Below are 2,593 nucleotides of genomic sequence, written 5' to 3'. Positions count from 1 at the left end.
CCTCCACGTGGTCGCTCATCATCTTCACCACCTTCTCCTTCGTCGTGAGGATACCGTCAATCGTACGCCGGAGATTCATCTCGACGGGCTCATCGCTAGGTTCCTTCCTACACGACACTACTCCAATCGACACTTCGTCCATGGAGAAGATATGATATTGCTGAATGCCTTCTAGGCGTTTGTACAGCTCAGTCAGCACGCCCTAGTACGTCTTAAACTGCGAGCTACCACGTGGAATGTGAACCGTCACAGAGTTCGCCGCGGCTTCCTTAACAGCGTCCACTACGTGAGCCACAGTATAGCAATCTTCTTTCGCAACGTGCTTGCGAATATGACCGAAACCTCGATCGCACGAGTTCTTCGTGTGGCCCTTTACAAAGAACTTGTAGTCTACGTGCTTCAGCAGCCCCATGTTTACTTGCGCCAACAAGAACTTGATGACGTAGTTGTTCTTGTTCTGACCCGAGCAATTTTCAGCGTAAACAGTCAATCTATTCTTGCCTTCAGACAGAACCTTGGTCCGGAGAAAATGTTCTAGCATAAGGTTGATCTGGTCGCTGCCTTTTCCACTCGCTGTTTCATCGTAGAGGTAGTTGGTTTGAATACCGTCGTTGTCGCAGAAAATGCCGAAGCAACTGACGGACAACAGTGAGCAAAAATACCACTGCGACGGCGTACTGGCAATGCTAGGAACAGTAAGGTTCTGCGAGAAGTCCATGGCGATAACGGCGTGGTCGTCGCTCACTGAAGTCTTGTCCTTCTTGTATGTACGGCTGCAACCAAAACAAAAAGATATTAACATCCCCTGTTAAAAGTTACCAGTAGATTAAATTGATACCAATCTCCCTTTCCGCATTTTGCGAGCGGACTCCGTGTGTCTGCCAAGCGCCTCGGTTTTTTCTGCACTGACGTCGTTGCGCATGCTTGTATGGTAGATGGAACAAATATCACACACGTTGCTCCTTGGCGACCGAATGCGAATGGTCGGACAATGGAGCGTCAGTAGCTTCCTCATCGTCGAGGGTGCAGGCTCTCGGACGCGCAGGCGAATCTGCTCCACGAAGCTGTGCATCTCCTCGTACAAAACATTCCATGTGAAGTGCGCGGGCACGATCGACAGGCACCTGCATCAGTGCCCCCAACAGCGTGTAGAGGCTGATGGACTTCTCCGTTTTCGTCATTGTGGACAGCGAGCAGAGCAGCAACTCCAGCTGCTTAGTCTTGCTCTCCACGCAGCGATTCCCACACGCATCAGCTTGGAGAATGGAGGTACTTGGCCACGAAGATCCTGGTCCATCAGATAGATACCAATGTCCTCGTCACCCTCAGCAGCAGTGTCCTCCTCTCCACTATCTGCGCTCTCAGCTGTAAGGGGCTCTTCGTCGTCACTAGATGCCTGTGAGTCGGGGGTGAAGTCCTCGTCCTCGCTGTCGTCAAGCTTCTCGCTGTCACTCGCGGCGCTTTGGCTGCTACAGCCTACTTCTTCTTCCGGTTCCCTGGGGGCGACCGGGGCAGCAACAGGAGCGTCACTGTCGGCACGGTGGGGAGCAGCTTCATCGCCGCCAGCAGCAGCTCCCGACGCGTACGCTGTTAGATCCTCCATGGTCGTCTGCTTTGTAGATGATACACCTCGATCCAAATTTTTGAAAAGTAAAAAAGGCTCTAACTCAGCAATTCGTTTATGTACGAGAAACCGTTGGTCAATTTCAGAGCCGTTTATCTCGAAAACGCTAAAATGTTGATTAGTAACACTTTGTTTGCCGCAGTCTCATTTGCACGCAAAGTCTCCTTTTCGGCAGGGTGGACCATTTCAAAAGGGTGCATTTAGTGCATCTATGGAAGTGGGTGACCTGTGGTATGCAGGGATTGATGTGCTGGATGGCCGGTCGACATTTTCCAATATTTACTACTTAAGTAGTCGATTTCTGAGCCAGAGTACTTTACTGGGTGAGTTAAATCCGAAAAGTTGAGCAGAACTAGTTTTATTTTATCTATACTGATCAAGTGTAATTCAGCTTTTTGAAATCCTACCCACGGCCGCTTATTGCTGTGAACAACAAAAATAAGAGCGTAGCTTACATATACTGCGTATTCGATTTCCTGTCGTACTGGGTGCTCTTCGAGCCCCTCTTCTTACTAGCTTTTAACCTTACTGTAATGCTCACTTCACAATCTTCCTACAAGTGTTCAAGTCGATTAGGGAACAAAGAATTCTTTAGCTCCTAAGAGCTATGGACTACGATCCGGGCAACGGTGATGTTGTACCACGGCCTGACTACGAGGACATGTCGCTCCAAGACGGTGAAGACGTGCTGGTAACGCAAGAGACAACTAGGACGATGTCTGTCCAGAGAAGCGTCGGCGACATCGATGCCAGACGCCAGATTGATCAACTGGCGCAAACCTCAGCCGCAGCCCACCACTCCACTGTGGAGAGGATTAGCCACGTCCAGAAGCAGCAGAACGAGATCGCTTCCAAGACCTCTGAGTAACTGCAGCTCCAGTACGACAAGCAGCTCGACCTGCAGGAGCAGCAAGAGCAGATCCGACGTCAGATGACTGAGCAGAGATTGCAAATCGAGGAACATGTGCG

The 2,593-nt window shown here is 50.3% G+C and overlaps 1 protein-coding gene across 1 annotated transcript; it reads right to left on the bottom strand.

Moving 5' to 3' along the window:
• Window positions 1-1,177: 1,177 nt before the first annotated feature.
• On the bottom strand, window positions 1,178-1,603 carry PPTG_00496 (hypothetical protein; the record flags this gene model as incomplete). Its single annotated transcript, XM_008891891.1, has 1 exon — window positions 1,178-1,603. The coding sequence occupies one exon, from the start codon at window positions 1,601-1,603 to the stop codon at window positions 1,178-1,180; it is 426 nt and encodes a 141-aa protein (XP_008890139.1).
• Between the last annotated feature and the right edge of the window lie 990 nt (window positions 1,604-2,593).

This window comes from Phytophthora parasitica, assembly GCF_000247585.1.
Source record: "Phytophthora parasitica INRA-310 unplaced genomic scaffold supercont2.1, whole genome shotgun sequence".
In the NCBI taxonomy this organism is placed as follows: Eukaryota; Oomycota; class Peronosporomycetes; order Peronosporales; family Peronosporaceae; genus Phytophthora; species Phytophthora nicotianae.
Note: the sequence above shows the minus strand (reverse complement) of the source record. Positions and strands in the feature narration are given on the sequence as shown.